Genomic DNA, 21,029 nt, shown 5'->3' with positions numbered 1-21,029 from the left:
CCTTCGTTTCTAGACGTCTGAGCATTGCGTTGGTAACGTATGATGGGAACACGTGTCTAGTGATAGGAGGACAATCTCCCACCACCTCCTCAGCCCCTCGTCTTTGTCAGCTGATGTTCTGTCATTCCAAACAGGAATCTGGGCAGAGTGTAATTTCTCGGCCGTTCTGACAGCAGCTCAGGATAAAGTGGCGCTCTCCTCCCGGGTGATTGGAGGGAATTGCTTCTCCGGTTGACAAATGATTAGCTGTTATCTGGGACAGGATTTAATTCCTGCAAAGAAGTCAGCCGGTTGCGCTCAGCCTGAGCTGACTCAGGTAGGGTGTGTTTGTTGAAGATGAAGTCGCTCGACGGTTCTGCCTGCCGTCAGAACAATACCTAACCCCCTCTGTTAGGGGCAGGTTACAGCTTTATTTAATTGGAGATATTGTGGCAAAGATGTCCACTGCTCTCACCATGGCCTAGCATAGTGTACCTTTGAAGTAGCAGTCCAATATCAATGTGTTTGAAACAGATATTGGCTGAGATAAAATGTTCTTCTTCCTAATGAAGGGAGCTGATTGCCATATATTGCAGAAGGATTTTGACACATTAACCGCTGGGCTGACTTCACGCCCTTGTCCATCCTTGGCATGCAGGGTTCCTGTTGGAGGCCAATTTGTGGTACTGACACCAAGGTGGGTGAAGCTGCTCAGGGAGAGAAGAGGAAAAGGTGTTGAAGTCTGATTGGTTGGTCTCTGCGGTGCGACGGGCTGTTGATTGTCACACCATGAACACATGTTTCCCAAATGGGAAAATGTGTAGACACCGGCCCTCCCTTTGGACCTCGTCATGCCCTGAACTGATAAGAGAATTTGAGAGTTACAGATGCATTAGAGGAAGGAGAAAAATGTCTGTGTCGCAAGAGTAAATAAGTTCTCCCCATGCCAACGGATCCCCACGGGATCAATTAGCTGCCCATTACCATAGATACAGAGAGTTTCTTATGCAACAGCTTTGCCTCAAAATACAAGAAAAGGGAGGACGAAGACGATACAGGAGAGGTTGGGGGTATGTTTAAGGATCTTGTCAAACTTCACCTCTGGCCCAAATGAGCATTAGCTAGCAGGAGGCTCAGGCAAATCGTCCAGGGTCAGAAAAACAACATGAAAACGTCTCTGTCAGCCGCTCTGTTTTCATTACCTGAAACAACAAACAGCGCAGGGAAAGAGAAAAGGCGAGGAAGGAGAGAGCGAGTGCTCCCCTGGGGCTCCATTTACGTCCTGTGCAGATGAGAAGATCCGTAGATTGGGTTTTCTGTCGTCTCCGTCCTTTTTACTCGCACCTAGTCGTCTCTGCTGTGACATTTTGGCAATGAAAGATTGCGTTTTTAATCCCTTTACCTCACTGTGAACTATTGCTTTGAAGTTCTTGCATTAGGGATCAGCTCCACCAAGGTTAGAGGTTCAGTTCCCCCTCTAGCACTCCTGTCAGGTTGGTCCAGCTCCTGCTGAGTTCAGCCAAGCTAGAAATGTATGCAGCGAGAGATCTTTGGATAAAAATGCCCACCAACTGGCTCATGCTATGTTAACTACACTTCAGGGAATTGTCCTGCAATAACATCCACCCACCCGAGGTTCTGCTTGAGTCCCTCTTTCCTCCAACCACAAGGAAGAGGGCATTGTTCGTTGGTGCCGCCCTAGCCGGCCTGAGCCGCTGATATTTTAACTAAGGTGATGATAGCCTTGGTTGTTTTCCTCGTCTTCTGCTACCTCTCAGTCTGTGGGAGCTCGACTTTTTCAACTTCTTTCTCATGATTTATGACCTCTCCATCAGATACATCCCATGGGTCTCTCTCCAGCTCTGCCACGGCAACTCCTGACTAAAATGGATTAGGTGCAGTTATCCGCAAATGGATCCTTCACCACCTCTGCCCCAGCTAAGGTCTGATTCCAAAAGGTGGAGTGGGCCTAAGTGCCTCGCTCTGATCCGCGGCGCCTCTGTTTGCCAGCCGTAATTACCTGTTTTGAATAAGTTAATAGCCATAGGAAGCCCGTTTGCCGGGGATAAAAGGGACAGTATCTGGCGTTCAAAGCGATCAGAGGGTTTTAACCGCGCCAGGGTGGGTGCATATGTGTGTGGGAGGGGGGTACTTTTCCTTCATGCGCTCTCAAAAGAGAAGGAAAAAAAAGTTTCCTTATCAGGTATGTACTTAAAAGAATCCCACTGCTGGAAGCGCACTGTCTTGGGGGGGAAAGCGCAGAGAAGATGAAAGGCTTTTGTTAAAAGTGACGCTTGGCCCAGGTTTCCTGTGCCTTTGCCTAGACTCCCCTGTCCCTCCCCGCCTCTACGCTCGGGCTCTCTTCCTCCCACTTTTGCCTTCTCTGACTCGCAAAGCTGTCTTTGAGGGGGGAAAAGTAAACCCTTCTTGCCGCCTGCCGGTGTTAGATTAAATACCGAGATGGCGACAGGAAAAAGGCAGGGAGGAAAAACAAAAAAAAACAAAAAAAAACACAGAAAAAGAAAGTGCCTGCCTGCTTAGTGGGCTTGTGGAACGACTGGCTGGCTGGCTGCCTCACCGGTCTGGGATGAGGGATGTTGGAGCGGAGCTATCAGGTTGGCGACAGAAAACGCCAGTTAGTCAGCAAGACTCCCAAACATGGCTCTGCAGGTTTTTTGATGATATGTCAATCTGTCTCAGGGTTGATTTAAAACAGAAACCCATTTCCTTCTTATCTGTGTTGTATTGAGTGCATTTCTCATGGCTGTCTTTTCTTTACAAGAGAAATACAAATGATAGTACTTCTGGGGAAATTACAGAACCAAGAGCTGCTGAGGGTTCATGTTGTTCCACATGGCTTCTAAATGGAAAGAGGTCTGGGCTTCAACTTGTTCACACTGAGAGACATTGTTATCAAGAACTTTATTTTTGTTTTATTGCACATAGAAAGTGTTAGTCCAACACTTGAAATCTAATGCAAACTTTTGCCTTCAGCCATCACTTTGCGTTTAATTCAATCCCACAGACCCTGTCTTTCCTTATGTCCCTGCTGAAGAGAAGCAATCCCCTACCATGATGCTGCCCCCGCTTTACTGTGTGGATTCCTTTTTTTAAACCCAAGATTTCAATTTTTCCAACATGTTTATGTCCAATACATGTCCTGTGGCAAACCTGACAGATGACCTTCATGTCCTTCTCCCAGTAAGCCACATTTGCAGCCTTGCTTGTCAAATAGTTTTCACAATGATGTATTTGACACCTCTCTATGATTATGATTCGTGTAGCTTTGGAGGAGTTAAGTGGTCCGCTGTTCAGTATGAAGAAACTGTTGATACCCTGCATAAATCTGGCCCCTACTTGTTTGAATAAATCCATAAGATGTTCCCTTTGCAGGATAAAAGCTGTGTAAAGAACTCAGCAAACATCTGGAAGAAGATGAGACTTTTGTCCTACATGCCGAATGGAAATACCACTGAATGTTTCCACATGTTTTTAGCTGGTGTGCCATCAAATTCTAATGAAGTACATAAAATTGTGAGGTTGTGACATGAAAAAATGTGAAAGGTTCCATGGGTATGTATATTTTAGGGAGGCACTGTTTCAGGAAACAAACATCTTGGCTTCTGCTGCCCTATCTCTCTGTTTTCCTGCTCTGTCTCTGCCCTGCCAGCCTGACTAATCAGGACTGCAAGAAAAATGCTAATGGCTTTCATGCAGTGACAGTGCCCTGGCAGGTTTGTAAGCCCTCCACGAGAGAGAGGGAAGAAGAAGAAGGGGGAAAAAAAAGAAGCAGCCGAGGCTATGCATCCTAGAAATGAGACTCAATAAACACAATAATGTGTTTAACTTGTAAACTAGCGCGGGTGACAGATTACGGGCGGTCCAGCAGTGTGGCGAAGCGCCGACATCTCAGCCGTTCACCTTTTGCCTCTACATCTGTCCTGCTAATGGGCTCCACTTCTCTGCCAGCGCAATGGAAACCCAGTGCCTCCACAAAAAAAAAAAAAATCCTCAGGCGAAGCTCTCATTCTATTTCCCAATTAGACGAGAGGGCATGATTAGTTTATTAGCAGTAGCAAAAGCTCCGGCGAACGTGTTTGTGGATTCTTAGCCGTTAATGAGCAAATTCAAACCCTATTGAACGGACGCCTGTGGGAGGGGGGAGGTTATTCGCGTGCGTACTCTGCTAATAATAGCATCCCAAAGACAAAAGATGGAGGAAATATCATTATAGGAAGGGGGGGTCAGAACAATGAAAGCCTACTGGCACTCTTAATGGCATGCTCTTTCATTTTGAAAATTGTTTCCCTTTTGGAATTGCTCAGCATCCTCTCCTTAAGGGTTTGGCAGAGAGGATATATCCACATACTCAATTTTCACAACCAGTCATAGTTACACCAGGGTGCAGAGGCAGGAGCCGCGGTTCCACCTGTGGGATGTGAACTCTGGTGCGACCCCCTCTTCGTTTTCCGTCTGCCTTGGCAGGCCTAACCACCTCCTTTACAAGCCAGGTAAATTGTTCATTAGGGCCGACGTAAACGGGCGGCGGGGGTTGTTGTTTTCCTTCTTTTTTTCCTCCTCCTTCCTAGAAGAAGTGTGAAGAACAAACAAGTCAGAGCATTTGTTCAACGGTGTAATCTACACATCAATTATCCTGCTGAGCTAATTAGCACCTCTGCATACCCCAGGTACCTGAGCACTCACACATGCTCGACTCTTTCAAGCAACTGATCAAAAAAAAGCAGGGGAGAGGATTGACAGAAACATAGGGAGGCAGAACCCAAGGGTAGGTAGTTGGAAAGCCTTAGATCAAAATTTCCTTTTTACTTACAGTGGAGTGTGCAGATCGGTGTGTGTGTTCAAGCTACTCGAAGCCCTTACATTCATGTCGAGTTTCTCAATTATGTAAGCCTTCCATCTATCGATCTATCTTCTGAATTTCCTTTTTGTTTTATAAAACTGAAAATTCTGCCGTTGTTTTCACTTTCCAATCAACCACATTGTGTAGAACCAGCTTATATAACAGCTGAATGTCTTTTGAGGGTTTTCAGATTTAGTTGTGGACTTTGACTAGGCCATTGTAAGGCAATTCTTGCTAAATCATTTGATCTCATTGACCCACTGCTTCTTTACAAGTTTGTTTCTTTACACTGTTCCTTTAAGCGGGACTCCCTCTGGCTGTCTGAATAATTGCTTTCTCCATGGAGATCATTACCAATGATCTTGCTGTTCAGTGTGTTGTGATTCCAACACAGCATTTATGGAAAGCATAGTGTTACGAGGTCATTTTAAGTATTAAAAGTGTTGTCAATTATGATGTTAAAGGCTAAACTAGAATTTGAACCACTGGTGTTGCCCTGTTAGACTTTAAAGTGAAGGTCTTAGCATGCCTATTAAGGTGTAGAGGATATGAAAAAGCCCCAGGTAGCCTCGCCCCCCACCTCCACTCCTGCTCTGACTCTAAACTCCCTCCGTGTAATTAAAAGTGTAGTGTTCACCCACCTGCAGCTAGACAAGATAGGCAGGTATAACGTAAAAGATACGAAGTATAAAAACAAAAACCACAGGAACTGAAACGGGAGAGTCAAAACGCCTCGCTCCGCTCCCGTTTACTCCCTCCCACGTAATGTATAAGTCATCGGCTCTGGGGCCTCCGACTGCGGCGCTGCCTGGTCCTGCCGTTTACAGAGATCGAGAGAGAGGTTAAGTTGTGTCATCTCGCTGCTGTCTTACACCTGACGTACCTTGCCGCTGGCTCGGTCTGACAGGCACACATTCACACATTGTAAATAAAAAGTTGTAAACAAGACAATTCAGCTTCTAGATTTAGATAAAAACAACCTTTTCTTACTTCTAGGTCCTTTACTAGGAGCTCATAAAACACTAGCATCTAATTCATTCTCTTGCCAATCAACAAGCAGAGAAGTGATCTGTCCTTTTTCTTACTAATAACTCCCTGTTAACCAAACAACAATCGACTACTTGTATCCTTGGGTTAAAAGAGGTTGTACAAGAAAAAATGCGTCTTCCTAACAACCTCTATGGCTAAATATAAGAAATACTAGATGTGTTTCCATCGTTTTTATACACATTTTGTCTAGTAAATTCTGACATAGTGAATATTTACCCCAACAGATGGATCAGGTGTTTCAATCATTAGTTGCATTTGCTATCAGGATGGCATGTATCAATGCTAAAGGCCAATTTATGCTTCTGACACATAGCCTCTGCAACCGTCAAATCTGTCTATTTGTCTCAAAAGAATCCAGACTATGTGTCGGACGGTCGCAAACCTGCGCAGACCTCAAGAGGAAGTGCGCAGACAAAAAGCAGCTGTGATTGGTTCTTGGTATGCCTTTCCAGGCTGTCTGTTTGGTCGACGGTGCCGTGGCGTGCCATTTTTAAAAACCTAGGAACTGCAATGGACAACTACGCAAAAAGGTAATCAAGGAGGTTCCGAAGTAAAACCACTTGTACGATTCCACCGACTAAATATAAAAAGATGCCAAGGTCTCTGCCGAAACGAAGTTCTCGTGACCGTCCGCTGGAGTTCTCGCAAGTTCTCCAATAGGCTTCCCCTTACCCTTTGGCAGGAAACTGCCGTGCGTCCCAAGAAATTCCGACTCACGGTGCAGAAGCATACCAGCAAAACTGGTTCGCGACCAGACCCAAGCGGCATTTGATGTGTGCGGTTGCAGAAGTCTAATCTACCCTTTATACTACCTGACATGATGAGTATAGCTTGAACAACAGGCTCTATGCACCACTCCACTACCTCCTGTTTCCTGTCTTTCATTACTAGGTGAACTGACTAATCCAGGTGTCTCTGAGCCTGGTTACTGAGATCAGGCACACCTGGAGTGAGTTGTGCTTAGAGACAATTGCGACACATTTTTTAAAACTTCACTATCTTGCTACCTCTACTTCCCATCAAAACATAACCTAAGTGCATGACGTCATTAAACGTTGCATTGCATTGTCTTTTACCTGCTGTTTTAAAAGTTATGCTCAAAATTCTCCTATTTTGTGCTAATTTTGATTGCAACTCCAAACGGCAATTAACTTTCGGAGCACCTCTGACCACTGAATTTGTGGTTTAGTAATGCCACCCGATGCGTCATTAGAATCAGCTGTAGTACATGTTCAGGGGGGGTTCTTGGTACTTTTTAAATCTCTTCCTCCATGAGGGAAACAAAGGACTTTCCAGGAGATGGTTTTAGGCACTTGGGGTGTTACTGTGACAATAAGCTTTGGCCCCTGTCTTACAACCTGAACCCCCTCCTTTCGGTTGGCTGGTGGCTAATTGGGAAGTTGGTAACAGTGTCAGGGAGAGTTGCCTCTCTCCAGAGGGCTCTCCCTCTTCATCTCCAGAGTGTGTGTCTTTGTGTGTGTGTGATTTACAGACGGAGAACGCCGGTTAGTCGGTTCCCTGCTGTTGATGAGCTACACACACACACACAATTCCCAATTTCCTGATGCCTGTTTGATACCTGGTGGGGATGCCATTCAGGTGACAAAGATCTGCTGTGTGTGTGTGTGTGTGTGTCTGCAGGGGTAACAGATGTGATTTTACAATCTCATTAACATGTGAATGAGGCCCCGGGCCCCCAGATTGGCTCAGGCCACAGAAGAAGGATTCAGCTCTTCTCATCACCCTCCTGTGGCCCCTCACCTGGACCCCCCACCCTTCCTGTTCATCCTGTCTGATCTCTTTAGTCCATCTGAGGTCCTGGGTTCATTCCCCCTCCTTAAAGGGAACAGATCGACCTTTAAACAGCTGGTGACCGGCAGAGTTTTATAACAGCACAAGGTCTCGCTCCCTCTGCCTGCTTTTTGTTGTCATTTTTAGCTTTATTTAAGAAAATTTTTAATAACAGAGAAGTCATGTCAGGAATCACTCACGCGGCGACTGGAGCTGCTGTTGAGGAGTTTTTAAGGCTATCTGGCGTCGGGAAGCGGTTGTTTTAGCTCTCAGGTGCTGTTTTGCTGAGATAAACGTGGCCATGGCCCCATCACTGCGGACAAGAATGCAAAACAACCTTGGCCAGATCAAACTGGTTGTTTTCTCAGCTATCTGGCGTCCCACTCAACAATTTGTGCCTCTTAGTACACAGAAAAAAAGGTGAAAGAGCCTGGGATGACTGCCTGTAACCTCTGTGATGTGTTTTTTATTTTTCCATCAGCTATCATTGTTGTTCATAGTGTATTTTGCTGGATATTCTTCAGCAAACACTGATGTGCTTTTTTTTCATTTCCCAAATAGATGCATTATATCTTATTCTCTCCCCTCCCTGTGAAGAAAATGGGCATCAAAAGCTTCTGTTAGCCCGTAATTACAGCTCAGGTTCTGCTTAGCCGTTATTAGCAAAAAAAAGTACAGTAATCTGGGCTGGCAGTGCAATATGTTACCGTCGCTTTTTTAATTAATCTTACAGGCAGCGTAATAAATTTACAATATCAGATTGGGGGAATACTGTATATAGATTTATTAAAGCTTTTAATCAGTTCTGGCAAAATTAATTTAGCAATGATTGCTTACATTTGAATTTGCATATACTTAGTGCGAGTAATTTATTTTTATAGATTCCTTTTTTATTAAATCGAGGCACAAGGGGGCCGTCAGAGATGAAAAATTGCTGGATTTTGCTTCTCTTTGCTGGAAGGGAGAGAATTTTTTCTTATCCCTGCAAGCTAAGGTGTTTCATCACCTGGTTTGAAAGTTTGCTTCTGGTTCTGTAATCCTTGGCTGCATCATAACTCCTGGCATTGTGGCTGATTGAATATCCAGTAACTCTTATTGAATGGTCAAAGTTTTTTCCTTCTTATCTTATCTATATCAGATAATAACATTATTTTACCATTTATTTTAATTAGTCTGGTTTCTCAAACAATAAGCCCTCAAAAAAGGACAGAAACATAACTTTTAAGCTTTTGAGCCTTAAGATTAAGTTTAAAAATGACTATTTGATCGGAGCTTTTGCTTTCTGTTATTTAAATAAATCACTTTAAATGCTAAAGTAAGGTACTCTCCATCAGACCCATGTGTGCCAAAACCTTAGCTTGGAAAGCATGTCATCTCAAGGCACTTTACAGTTCACCAGATAATCCAGTCAAATTGATTCAAAGTTTTCTATCTAAGTTGATTGCAATCCCTGACATTAAGCATGCTTGTAGCGACAGTGGAGAGGAAAAGCTCCCTTTTAACAGGAAGATTTAACATGGCAGAGATTATCTTAGCATGCTAACTAAAATGTTAGCTCTTTGATACTTGTTCAGTTGTAATAAGTACATTTTTGGAATGCTAATAGTAATTTTAAAGGTAGTATTCATTGTTTTGCATCACTTATACTTATAGTTTCCAAACAGCAGATTAAACCTGTGATCATTTTAGCATACTAGGCTAATGGTTATTTTAATGCTCCCTTTTGTTTGATTATTCAAATATAATTACAATGTTCCAAAGGTAATTTTTTTGCATGATTTCATTAAACGAACATTAAATTTTAGCACCTTGACTATGATTTTCATATAAACTTTAACATGGAAGCAGTACCTAATTTTTAGAAAATTAGCAGCAATTTTATTATTCTAGTAGCATTTTTTTGAGTAATTCTGCCAATTTTTGTGTGATAAGGAAAATCTTTTGTCCATTAATGTAATTTTTTTATTCTTACTGCAACTTTAGCCTGAATTTCTTTAGTTTAATATTTTTTTTTTTTTAAAGATATTTCAATTCTGTTGCAGCAAATATTTCCTTACGCTTCAGCTGTGTAATCTAATGGATAAATCATTGATTTTTTTAATAAAATGTAGCATATGTGTCAAACATGTACTGTTAATTTAAACAAAACTGATTTGGTATAAACTTGTTTTTACCTGCAGGGGATAAAAGCAAAATACTTTTATTTGAATATGTGTTATTGTAAAGAAACCCTGCAGTTCCTAAGATATGAGGTTCTAATTTCATTTAAAGATGTTTGGAAAATAGATAGAGCTAAGAGTCTAATATTATATTTTGAGGTACTACAGTGTAAAGTAAATAAAAAAGCATCGTTGCTGTACTTCTGCAGATGTACCAGCCTTCCCTTTATGCTTCTGCAGTTAGAAAATCCGAGCTACATGCTGATTTTATTGCAGTTTTGTTGTTATTAACTGCCATCTTTAACTGTGATCAAAGCAGACCTTCCCCAGCACCACCTTCCTTTTTATCTACTCTCCTCCCTTGTAAACACACAGTTAAGTCCAACACATCACAGAAAGAGACAGACGTCCACTCCCACTCACAGAGAATCGGTGTAGCACCTCCATGGCAGATAGGAGTGATTCATAAACAGATGAACCCAAAGCAGATGTGTTATCACGGTGGCTTCGAGGGCTCGCAGGGCCGCGGCGTGCTCTCACAGGGCCGCCACACTCACACACACAAAGTGGGGTTTCTATAATAGTCCCAGCTGATAATACCCCACCTCTAAACCTGACTGTAAGTCAGCAGATTCCACCACCTGAGTGTGTGCTCCTATTAATAAAAATCCTCCACATGCCATGTTATCATGTTGCTGCCGTCGGTGCAGGGCGTGGATGCCATGGCATTGAGCCACCGTGTCCCTCTGAGACAGAGTAGGAGGAGATGAAGAGAAGCGATTTAGATAACACACAAACGCACTCTGTTCCTTATTATTGGGGAGAGAGCTGACCACAGGAAAAGGCTGGATCATCCATACATAGGACTGGATTTTTTATTTTTTCCTCTTCTTTAACAAAGAATTCAGTTAACAAAATCAGACATCTTGAAAATATTCCATAAAAAAACTAAAATTTGACCCCAAACAGTGACATCTGACCCTTCATGTAATGTTTTATTCTGAAAACCTTACATTTTAATCAATTTCACATTCATCCGAAACAAATAATAATGAAAAATCTTTTATTTTCCTTTTCTTACCTTCTTTAACATTCAGACACAAACCATTTTAGCATGCTAATGGGATGTTTAAAGCTTTAACACTCTGCTTTCACTTTTTAATTTAATTATAATTAAATTTTACCTTTAATTTTAATAGTTTGTTTGTAAATTCAAGTGTCGTCAAAAAAAATTTATAATTTTTGTGTCGCAAAATAAATCCTAACATTTTAAACCATAACTGCAAAGCGCTATTCATACTGTTAGCATGTTCAAACAGCAATTTTTGTTTAAAAATAAAGGGATTTTAGCATGCTAATAAAATGTAAATACTTTTACATTTACTAGATAATTCATGCTACACACTTTTATATATAAGTAATAATAATAATTTGTCCTTATAGTATTTCTCTTTGAAAGTATCGTTAGCATGCTAATGCTAATGGTAAAAGGGGATTTAAACGCAGTAATAGTAAAGTTCAAACACTAAAATTAATTTGTGAAAGGAAATACTATCATATAAAATGTGATACAGTTAAGGATGTGTTCATTAAATTGGCTAAAATAGACGATAATGAACATGCTAATGCTAACCGTAGGGTGATAATACTGTGTTGTAGTGTGCAAACACTAATTTTTTATTGCTAAAGATAGCTCACTGTATATTACCCGCTAAGTTAAAATACCCAAAGTCTAATGATTTCCCTGATCAGTCATTTAAGACTTTAATTATGGCACTAAATGCAGTCATGCGGCGTTTTATTTTGAAAATCCTGCCTTTTAATCCTTTCATATTCAGCACATAAACACTCGTCCTGACTTGAAATCGATTGCTCACATCTGTTTTATTAGCGGTGTTTCTACACCATTAACCTGCAGGTGCCTCTTCTTCCCCTACAATCTGCGTTTACATGCACATTCAGAAACAAAGTCCCGCAGATTTCACGTACTTTAGAGCACTTGCTGCTCTCATTCGGCTTCATTCGTAGCAGAAATAAAGGGGGCTTTTTATAAAGAAGGGGAAATTAGTGATGGTCTCCCTTTTATGTGCAGGAGAAGGAGCCCCCACTTCTCCTGGCGACGACTCCAAAACTGGAAGCGGTTCATCCAGCAAACGTTTCTTTTTAATTTTTTCTCCCCCCCCCTTTTCGATATATGTTGGTGTGTGTGTGTGTTTGGTTAGTTACAGTAATTACGGCCCAATAACTGACAGCCAAAAACCAGGCAGGAGAAAGTAGAAGGGGGCTGTATTTTCCTCAGCCTCGCTGCTGAACATCTGCTGAGAGATTTGCATATTAATTAACCCATATTAACTCTAATTATTCTGGGAAATTATCAAATAAATTAAATTTTCTAATTTTAACCGTGTTTTTTTTTTTTTTTTTTCTACCCCTTCTTCCCGTCGGTTGACGTGTGAAACATCCGGAAGCCTCACCTGAGTCGGGATAAAAGATATAAGCTCCCTTCTCAGAGCTTTCCCTGCCCTGTTTTCCTTCCTCCCACTCTCCTCTCCTCCTGGCCTGGGAGTCCTCAGGGCAGCCAGGGGAAGCTTTTGTGTGTCTTTTTTATTCTTCTTCTTTGGCTTTTGTGACAGGGGAGGTGGGAGGAGGGTCTACTTGGAACATTTGTTGGAGGGAGAAACATGTGTGAACTGGGAGGAGGAGGAGGAGGAGGTGGTGGCACAGATGGTGAATCCATGCAGGACCCAGCAAAGGTGGGACCTCTGAGCTTCCCCCTCCCCTCCCCAGCCTGTTGCCTGGGCCTCCTCTGCAAATAAATGGCACATTAATTGAATTAGAGTCATTGCTGCTATGAACGAGTCCTTATGGACACAACCCAGCATAAACTGGACGCAAGCTTCCTCCATTTTTAATAAATCATCCAAAAAATGGAAGATATGTGATCCTTTCTTTTAATCTGAGGGATGTAATCTGTTTAGAATCATTTATTCAGATTATTTAATCCTGCTATGACACACACACTTCTAAAATAAAAAAAGGTATAATATTAATGTAAAAAAAAAAGATGGAGCAAATACAGACTTTATTATCTTATATTTCAAACTGCTTTAACTGTTCAGGGAGATTTCAACATTAAATATAAAAAAAATCTGAGATTTATTTTTCTCTTGTGATCAAAAACAAACAAATAATGTGCAATATAAGAGAAAACAAAACATATTTTACCAAAAAAAAAATGAAAGAAATAAAGATATAATCAGAAATAATTGCTAAATTTAATAAACAGTTGGATGAACTGAAACGGAGGAATAAAACATAATTAAATATATTTAAAACATACAAAGAATATAGACAGTTAACTGTTTGAATTAATAATTTAAAAATCAGGTTTCCCTAAACTTTTATATTTCAGGTTTGTTTTTAACTGCTTTTGTGTGTCAAAGCTGTGAGTTTCTACATGAAGAGATTGATTCAAGAATTCAATAAAATGTATTTTGTGCATTTAATGTTTCCAGGAAGCTTTAAAAAGCATTAAGTTTCTAAATTTAGGGTTTTTTTTAGAAGCTGCAGGATTAAAAAAAAAAAAAAAAAGTGTGAGACTGTAACACGGTGGCGGCAGCATGGAGGGTATGTCCTGAAGGAAAGTGAAATCTCTCACTTGTTCCTGCCGTAATAAAGGTTAAACTCATCTCTTAAACACCTAAATTGTAAAGAAACTTCTATCTGTCAAACAAACACTTACTCACTTCACTCCCCCGTCTCTGCAGAGACACACACACCCAGGTTAGGTTTACACTTCACTGAGTTTTCACCATTCATCGTCTCCCTCACGTCGCCCCCCTCCTCTCCCTCACCCCTCACTCTCGCTGTCTCTTTTCAGAGCTTTTGTTTGCCCTCTGCCACCGTCCTTTCACCGACTTGGCCCCGATTTGCCCCTTGTGCTCGATCACGCCATTATACTGAGACAAGATAGCACAAAATATCCAAACATGTCTGCTTTTCTTTTGTCCGGGCTCGGCTCACGTCATCGGGCGGCTTTTTTTGTTTTACGGAGGAAATGCTTTATTCTTCCTGGTTTGTCCAGTTTAGAAACGGTTGTTTGGAAAAAAAAGAGAAATTGGATGAAGGTTGTCTGAAAGTGTAGAAATGAGCAAACTGTGGAGAAAATCCGCCCTGGGTTGGTGCGAGGTTTCTATCAGACTTACCCGAGGAAGTGCTTAAACTGTTGCAGACGTGAACAATGGCAGACAAAAGGTCATCAAGAGAATCGGCTACCGCCGGCCGTAGCCATGAGGCAGCGACCCCGCTTCCACCTTAATGCCCTCCCACACACACACACTCTGTCGGAGCTCTCCTGCATGCCCGTCTCTCCCTCGCAGCCATCCAGGTGATCCGCTTGGCTCACATTCATGAGACAGGGAGCGAGCGCGAGCAGTTATCGTCCAATAGGGAGAATGTCCCGGCTCATTATCGGCGTAGGAGGCCGAGCGTGTCACCTGGAGCTAAGCCTCGACACTTGACTTTAAAAAAAGAGGGGAAAAAGTCAGCCGGGGTGAGCGCTGGAGCTCCAACGTGGGTGTTAGTCATTCTCCCTGCAGCGATCACCTCCACAGAGCTCTGTTTCTCTCTCTGGCTCTGACACTCGAGCAGGAAGGCCTTTTAACGCAGCCTCCTGTGGGCTCCGCTTTAGCTTCTTGGGGATTGTTAAATAAATGTGATTATACCTGTTAGTTTGGTGAAAGGATTTTCCTGAGCAGCCTGCAGGTAAAACACAACTGAGCTGAGGTGTTTTAAGCTGAAATTTGTTGCAGAGCCTTTTTATTCCAGGTCTTGCCTCTTCTAACACATCCAACCGTGCTGCTACCGTAAGATTCAACAAGAAAGTAGCAGCAATTGATCAAATAGTTGTTTAAAAACTATTTCAATCAGGTGGTGTGAACATTTTTGCAAAAATGCCCTTATAATTCAGTATTTGATGCTTAATGTTGGACAAAAAAAGCTGGACAAGGGAATTCTCGGCTTAACTCTAGTACCTCGAAACACCATTACCTGATAAAGTTGTTTCTTGACACTTCAAGTGTTTCTAAACTTTGCAGTCTTTGGAGCTCTGTCAGAAACTTCTGGACCTCCATACACCTTAAGTGCTCCATCTTGGACACCAGCGGCCGCAGCTGGCAGGTTAATTGTTGAAGTTCTTTGTTTGACAGTTGGAGAAAAAGTAGGGCTTGTTTGGATGGGGTGTGCTGGAGGAAACCTCTTTACATCTTAATGGGCCATGAAGTCTTTTGTCCAGATCAGACCAAAGTAGAAAAACTTGGCCACAGGGCACAGTGCCATTTCTTAAGAAAACCATCCTGTCTAGCATGGAGGTGGAAGATTGATGATATGGGCTTGTTTTGCAGCCATATGAGCTAACGAACTTATAGTCAAGGAGCCGGTTCTTCACTAAAACCTAAAGCCATCTGTCCAACACCTGAATCCTGGTCCAAACTGGATCTTCAGAACGTCTATGATCCCAAACACAGCAGCTAATCTAACCCTACTTGTCCGAAAGACAAAGAAATTATGCTCCAGTTTAAGTCCACGCCTCAGTTATGTCTTTGCATCAGTCAGAGTTCTCTAAACTTTCTTTTTTATCATTAGTTTTGCAACCCAAACTTTGCAAGATGTTGCTATTTCAGATAAAAAGGGGAGAAACGCCAGCATTGGTCTTTGTTTATGACTTCTTTGAATGCTCCCAAGCATTTGGCAAGAGTTGATTATAACTCCACTGCTGTAAGTGTGTCTTTTTGCTGTCAAACCCTTCGCAGACACAGTCATTTTAGCGCCGAGGTTTGTGAGATTGATTCCCCCAGTAGCATTGTCACTTATGAACTGTCGCCTTTGCAGATGGAGTAAGTTGCTTCACTTAAATTCCCTTCCAACCGCCCTAATCGATACGCAATATTAGCCCTAGATATGCTCCTTCTCTCAGCCAGCTGACAGAATAATACCAGGTTGCGTCAAAAACTCTAAAAACATGTGTCATTTTAATTATCTGCAATGTTGAAGTCGAAGAGAAGAAACAGGTAGCAAAAGAAAAAAGAGCGTCATCCATAATTTGCCTTTGTCAAGGATGACACTCAAGGTAAGACAAGGACTGAGGAGTAAACATTATCTCCTTTTTGTCTTCTTCTCTCCCAAAAGGCACAAAAGGCTGATTAAGACCGATGTTCTGCAGAGATTTAAAAGCTGCCTGCGAAATATTAGTAGGTTAGAATTACTTTGTTGCGTGACACAATACCAATAGATAATCGGCGCTTGCAGAGGGAGCGGCTCCTGTCAGCCATGGCACCTCAACAATGGGCGGCTTTCTCCGTGTTAAGACTACACATTCGACTTGACGAGCGCCCCGCTGTCATTTTGCCTTCTCGGAGGTGCGCGTTGACAGCTGACGTTCGGAGATGATTGCGTTTCAGACAGTTCAGCGCCACCCCCGTTAACGTTCGGAAGCAGCAACAAAATTTTTTTAACTTGGGACGGAAATAACTGCAAGTCCCGAGAAGTTGGTTTGAAGTTAGATCAGCGAGGGCAGCGATCCCCTCATTCCCTATGTGGGAAGTCAGGAACGGTGCTCTTTGCTGTGGCTGGATGTGTGCGGAAACAAAAAGAAGCTCCCTCACTCCTTTTATTGGGGAAGAATGGGCCCTTTAAAACCTGTCCAGCCTTAGATAATTTCATTCAGCCGGCCCCTGCCTGGTCGTCATTGAATCTGCATCCAGGGATCAGGTTCACAGGGATGGGTTGATAGCTTCCCAAGCCTCTCGGCCTTTTGTTCTAGCGGCGACCCCCCTCTTTCCTCTGTAAGCTGGGAGGGGAGGGTGTTCCGAGCTTATGGGACATGGTTAAGAACTGTTAGACATATTGGACGGATATAAAATTTAAACAACTTCAGAAAACTTTTGATGACATATTGAAGCAGGTACAGAGTTCTTCGGAGGTTGCGGACCACCCAGAAAGTCCTAGCATCTCCAGCCTTCGTTGCCTTTTTGTCATCCGTAAGGAGCATTACTGAGTCTGAACTTGCCTAAACCCTTGTGATCACACCTCTTGAAAAGGTTTTGTTTCCTCCGCCGATTGGTATTCGAGGCAGGTCACCTCTCTCCCACCCTCCCGCTCCTCCTCCTCCCCCTCCGCTCCCCCGTCTGAAAGCCCCGTTTTCATTTTAATTTGCACCTGTTGTGCAGTTGTTCGCTGGAGGCAAGTGCAGACCGGTCAGTCGCAGGGAGACGTGTTAGGAGGAGCTGTGGGGAGGCTTATCTTTTCATATGTATGATGTTTTCAGAAATGTCATGGGTGGACTTTGTTTGGTTATCGCTCTTACTTCGGAGACACTCAAGAGGCATCAGTCGCTCCTACTTTTGCATGAAGATTAACCACCCTGCACACTTATTCTGACTTATTAAAGCTATTGTTTCATCTTAGCAGAATTTAGAAGCAGCAATCTTAAATGTTTAGGTTCCTCACCTTGGGTTGCCAGTGAGGTGTGTCCCAATGTGATTCCATGTGCTCCTGGCTCGCCTTGTTCTCCATCTGTGCCACTCAAATAAACCCTCCAACGTCCGTTTTCAGCAGTGATTTACGCCGAGGCGCGTATTTGCAGATGAACAGCCGTTAGTGGTGACAAATTTGCATGAGAGCCACCATTGATTGAGTTCACAGCCCTTATTTACAGGCTGTCTATTTTGAGGAAACCAGGCGTGTGTGTCAGGGACCGGTGTGCCATGGGAGCAGCCGTGTGTGTGGAGTGTGTTTATGATCAAAAAGCATTTAAAATTACAGTAACAGTGAGGAAGGCTGTTTGAAATAATCTAAATGACTATAAGTTAAGCCTGTTGTGGTACAGTTTCTGCAATGTGGAGCATCTAAGGCCCGGCTGGTATGTTTCAGAGCTGAGCCGTTCTGAAAGGTGCAGCTCAGCGGCATCTGAGGCATGTGACCAGGACTGAAAATTAGAGGCTATTTTGACCCGCATCTCCTGGACAGCTGTCTGCCCACCGCTGCGGTTCGGCCACAGATTCCACTCGCAGATGCTGTAATTGGGTTGTAAACCACCCCCACCACCCCACCCAAAGCTGAAATCCCCAATAAGTTTCCACCACTGACTGGCGTTCCTCTGTCCACCTTCTCTTTTTCCGGTTTGCAGCTCTCAACTATGAGAACTTGGTGGAGACGGGCTCAGAGACGGAGGAGGATGACAAGCTGCCTGTGTCCGAGGAGGACCCCCTGATCAACGGCACGAGCAGCCCAGCCAGCCTCACAAACCCAGAGGCGTCGCCCCACGCCGAGAGCCACGGCCTGCTGACCAAGGACGAAGAGGACGACGAGATGCGGGACAGCGGTGTGGAGCACATCTGGCCTGACAATGACATCCTGAGTGCCTCGGTCGACGGTACTGGTAAGTGTCGGAAACCTCTCCCAACCACAACTCTTAACCCTAATGGTCACATTCAATAACTCTTACCTGAAGGTAGTGTCTACACAGGTTGCACCTCTCATAATGTCATATATGACATTTTTTTTGTGTTGAAAACCAATTTCAAAAGCCTCCATAAAGAATGGAGATTGTTGGATTCCAATGTAACGCAATGGCCATACAGCACCATTGGCCTCAACCCATTGACATACTCCATTTTCATTTAGTTCATCGTCCCATTATGTAGTTTATACCACATTTGGTACAATAAAAACCCTTTATAGAATCCTTCTTTCAGGTAGACAAAGGGTGTCTAACACACTGCAGTTGGATTTTGGTCAAACCGACAAAGATTTTCCACAAAACCAAATCTTGTTTTTCACCTTCCTTGGTTTCACCAGATGTTTGAGGTTCAGGTGAGCTCCCAATCCCTAAAAAACGACCCCTTAAGCTGAACCTCGCAGGCTTTGTGTGCACATCCTGCCACTTGTGGAACTTATCTAAGCCCCACCCATCTGGTGCTGGTGTAGACTCAGGCAAACGGCATGGAGCGTTTTGCAAACAGCGATCAAAGCCAGGTCTGACTGCGACGCCCCCCCCCCCCCCCCCCCCCCCTCCTTCTCGTTAGACAGACGTGATAAACAGTTTCTCCACAAGCAGCGTTGAACCATTTGGTTTGCGCTTAGAGAAAAGACCCTACCCTGAGCCAAGCAATGGAAAATATTTACAGATATGTAGGAGCGGGGGGACAATGCAGGGAGGAATCAAAGTCTCCGGATTCTGCAGGAGATCCAAGACATTAAAGGTTGTCAGGTGATACCTCCCCAAACCTGACTGAGCGATGGTCTTTTGTTGAGCAGCTCCCATTTCAGGGGGTGCCAGTCACGAATGCTTGAAAGATAAATACTTTTAATTAGGGGGCAGGGTATAATCATTAAAGGAAGGCAGACTGCTGCAAAAAAAGGTCATTAACAATCTTAAATGAAATTTTTATTTTTATGATAGCCATTTACATGTATAATAAGAGTCAATGATTCTTGGAAGCATGTGACAGGAACAGAGTATGGCGAGAAGTCATGTAAGACAGCCCATCTAAATGAGCCGGGCCTCGCTATTCATTTCTGCTAATGAACTGGCTGTGCACGGTGGCGAGAAAACCGGGGGAACATTCTGCAGCCTTAAATTTTAATACGGAAGGTTTGGGCGGGGGGGGGGGGGGGGGGGGGACAGAACGGAGCATTTATTAGGGACAAATCGAACGAGAAAAACTTCTAAATAACGCTTCACGTTTTGCTCCTTAAGGGGTGGAAGAAAGAGGAGACGGTTTGGTAAATAAATCAAGATAAAGGATAAACAAGCTGTCATTGCATACGGTAATTGTTTATTTGATAAAGACCTGCGGTGCCATAATGTCTGTAATTCAACTATGTTGCAATTTCCAGATAATCTGCTTCTTGTGTGATAAACTGGCTGACATATTTCGGAGAGCAAGTCAAGTTCATTAGAACGTTCGGGAGTCTCTTTCCCAATCTTGCGGCTGCTGTGTTTCCCAGACTGACTTTTTTTCTTCTTCTTTTTTTTTTCTTCCTCTACGGTGCCTTGGTGTCTACAGTGATACCTCAGCACATAGCTCGGGTCTGAGATAAGTCGGCAGCCTCCCTCCTTCCTTCACCATTCTGCTGTCACTCCCCTATCAGGAGTTGCTACACAGGTTTAGATAGAGGAAGCAGAATCTGGAAGATTGGGACATTTCTGGATCTCTTGGGGGGGATCTCTACTCTCAGGTGTAGCTACCATGTAACTTATAGATCAAGATTCTGGAGAAAATAGGCGCTAAAGAACAGAAAGTAAAGTTCGTCAGGGATCTCCCTCGGATTCCAGGGTACAATCTTGGCCCGGAGTTGTCCTTGACATTCCTTAATCCCACAGTGAGGCTGGACGCAATGTGCTAGAAAGCATGACATCATTATCACTGACAGACGTTCTCAAATAAATCACCTGATCTCCTCCAGAAGGTCAGGGAGATTTCTGCCTATTTGACTGATTCTGTTTCCCCACAAAAAAGATGCAACTGCAAAAAATGGAAGTCTAAATAAGTAATTTTTGCTCAAATTAAGTGCATTTTTTCTTGAATTCAGGAGGTAAGAGAGACACTTTGCCAATGGAACAATTCAATTTACACTTAAAATAAGAAAAAAACAATTGCTCTGTCTTATTTCAAGTGTATATTATCTAATTATCTTATTTTAGGAGTAAAATATACTCATTCCATTGGCAGATCATCTTATTTCCCCGCTCAAATTAAGGGTAAATACACTTCATTTAAGACATTTTTTACTTATTTCTAGATGTTTTTGGCAGTGTTGGTCTAAACCTCAAAAACCTTTTTTACATTTTTCTCCTGTTACAGTGACAAACGTTCGTGTTTTCTATGTAATAAACCAACAGAAAGTAAAAGGAGTCTCTGTTGATACACACTGTCAAGCTGTACGCACCACAGCCACAGTGAAACATTGTGGTGGCAGTATTATGCTGTGGGGAAGCTTTTCTTGGTTTACTGGTAGAAAACATACTCCAAAAACATTTCAGCTACATGTTTAAATTGGAAACCATGTATGCTTTTCATTGTATTTATGATACTCTGTTGTTTATCCCATGAAATTGTACAAAATATGTAAAGTTGAAGTGTTATGGATACCTCCGTACAAGGCCATACAATGGGCGTACTGTTTTA

The 21,029-nt window shown here is 42.9% G+C and overlaps 1 protein-coding gene across 5 annotated transcripts in view; it reads left to right on the top strand.

The window, feature by feature from the left end:
• Positions 1-21,029, top strand: part of zeb2b (zinc finger E-box binding homeobox 2b) — an 85,792-nt gene that overhangs the window by 45,740 nt on the left and 19,023 nt on the right. For 3 of the 5 annotated variants that reach the window (XM_038297508.1, XM_038297510.1, XM_038297507.1), the window contains exon 3: positions 18,023-18,277. In XM_038297508.1, coding sequence (XP_038153436.1) covers positions 18,023-18,277 — 255 coding nt within the window. The remainder of the gene's footprint in view (positions 1-18,022; positions 18,278-21,029) is intronic. The other 2 variants (XM_038297511.1, XM_038297509.1) reach the window with 1 other exon arrangement.

The sequence above is a fragment of the Cyprinodon tularosa genome, unplaced genomic scaffold, assembly GCF_016077235.1.
Source record: "Cyprinodon tularosa strain WSP-4 unplaced genomic scaffold, ASM1607723v1 ctg39, whole genome shotgun sequence".
Taxonomy (NCBI): domain Eukaryota; kingdom Metazoa; phylum Chordata; class Actinopteri; order Cyprinodontiformes; family Cyprinodontidae; genus Cyprinodon; species Cyprinodon tularosa.
Note: the sequence above shows the minus strand (reverse complement) of the source record. Positions and strands in the feature narration are given on the sequence as shown.